Below are 1,597 nucleotides of genomic sequence, written 5' to 3' on the forward strand. Positions count from 1 at the left end.
TCTCTCTCTCTCTCTCTCTCTGGCACCGGTCCGGCCTTGAAGCCCTGCTCTGTCGGGCAGAGCCACAAGGCCTCCTGTAGCCTTGCTCAGGACCTGGGTGCAGCTGGAGCATCTCCGCTCCTAGGACGGCTCAGAGAGACCCACGGCTGCAAGGCAGAAGGCCCAGAGAGCTGCTTCCTCTGAGAAGGTGGGGAGACCTACTAAAGCCAAAACCCTGACGGGGGAAGGGCAGGCCAGAAGCTCCGGAGGAGTAGGGGGCTGACAGGCTCAGGGGACACTGAGGAGACTGGGCTGGGTCAGAGATCTGGGCCAATCTGTGCTTATTTTGAATGAGGGGTTGGGGGTAGCCAGGTATGACAGAAACCCTGGCAGACATGGGCAGAGTGCCCGGACTCCCGGGGCCTGGGAGGGGCCTTGGTGCCCTGTGTGCGAAATGGGGCAAGACTCAAGACCCTACAAGGCCACCCATCCTCTCGCTGAGGACGACTCAGCCCCGGCCACACCCTGGTCACCTCTGATCTCCACAGTGCAGGCCAAAGTGGGGGTCTCCGCTCAGAGAACAGGTTCTGGGGTTTATGACCATGGAGCCTAGAGGGTGGCCTGGGCCCTGGGGTGAAGGGCTCAGGCATCATTAACACAAGCTTGAAGTTCCCTGCCCCTTGCCCCTGCTCCAGGGCTTCAGAGACATGAGCAACGGGGGGTGCTTTCTTAACAGGATCCAGATAGGCCCTCTGCACAGGCCCACCTCCCACCTGGTGGCCATCAGTCTGGTAACCCCCAGCCTGACTGACAGACAGGCAGGAGCGGGGTAGGGTGCAGTGAGAGGGCGGGGCCTCACCTGCGGGGAGCTCCCAGGGGAGAAGCCTTGGTTGGAGACGGGCGAGGTGGGAGACTGGGTGGCAGGAGAGCCGGCGCTCGTGCGATACTGCTGCAGGGACGGGGCCTGCGGGACGGGGGTCCGTGTGGGTCCCCCAGAGCACGGGGTGCAGCCACCCACAGCCCAGGCCTCCTGGAAGTCCTTCCCCCTCCTCGGCATGGGGATGGGGTCTGTCACCCCCCTTCCTCCCGAGCCCACTCTGACTTCAGGTCCCTGAGGTCTCCCAGTTCCAATGTGAGGGACCCAGCCCAGGGGTCAAGGGCCAGAGGCACCTGGCAGCCTTGCCTCGACACCCCTTCTCTGAGGGTGGGCTGGGCAGCCCATCTGGTACGGAGTCTGACCCAGCAGCGCCTACTCGTGCTTCAGTTTCTCCATCTACCCACTGGGGCCACTGCCTCAGCCATCACTCCCTCTGAGCCCCCCTACAGCCTGACCCCTCCTCACTGAGTCCCCCACCTGAACCCTTGTCCCACCCCCCTCCTCTGGCAGTCCCCCTCCCCAAGGCCTTGGCCTAGCTCCCAGCCCAGCTCACGGATGCAACATCGATCCCCAGGGGCGGCTGGCCGGGGCTCTCGGCGGGGGACGGGGGCAGTGAAGACGGCAGGGTGACTGGCAGTGGGGGCAGCTGTGGGCCGCGTGGCAGGCTGGTGCTGGGCATCAGGGGGCCCCCTGGGGACGGGGGCGGCTGCTGCTGCTGCTGCGAGGTGGGTGGCGGGGGCG

The 1,597-nt window shown here is 65.5% G+C and overlaps 1 protein-coding gene across 1 annotated transcript in view; it reads right to left on the reverse strand.

Moving 5' to 3' along the window:
• CRTC1 (CREB regulated transcription coactivator 1) overlaps positions 1 to 1,597 on the reverse strand; it is a 23,994-nt gene that overhangs the window by 4,695 nt on the left and 17,702 nt on the right. Inside the window, exons 9-10 of the mRNA XM_045299242.1 lie at positions 1,410 to 1,574; positions 839 to 943 (exon numbers count right to left, since the gene is read on the reverse strand). Of these exons, the coding sequence (XP_045155177.1) occupies positions 839 to 943; positions 1,410 to 1,574 (270 nt within the window). The remainder of the gene's footprint in view (positions 1 to 838; positions 944 to 1,409; positions 1,575 to 1,597) is intronic.

The sequence above is a fragment of the Echinops telfairi genome, unplaced genomic scaffold (assembly GCF_000313985.2).
Source record: "Echinops telfairi isolate 266 unplaced genomic scaffold, ASM31398v2 ScPeMD7_7457;HRSCAF=8495, whole genome shotgun sequence".
Taxonomy (NCBI): domain Eukaryota; kingdom Metazoa; phylum Chordata; class Mammalia; order Afrosoricida; family Tenrecidae; genus Echinops; species Echinops telfairi.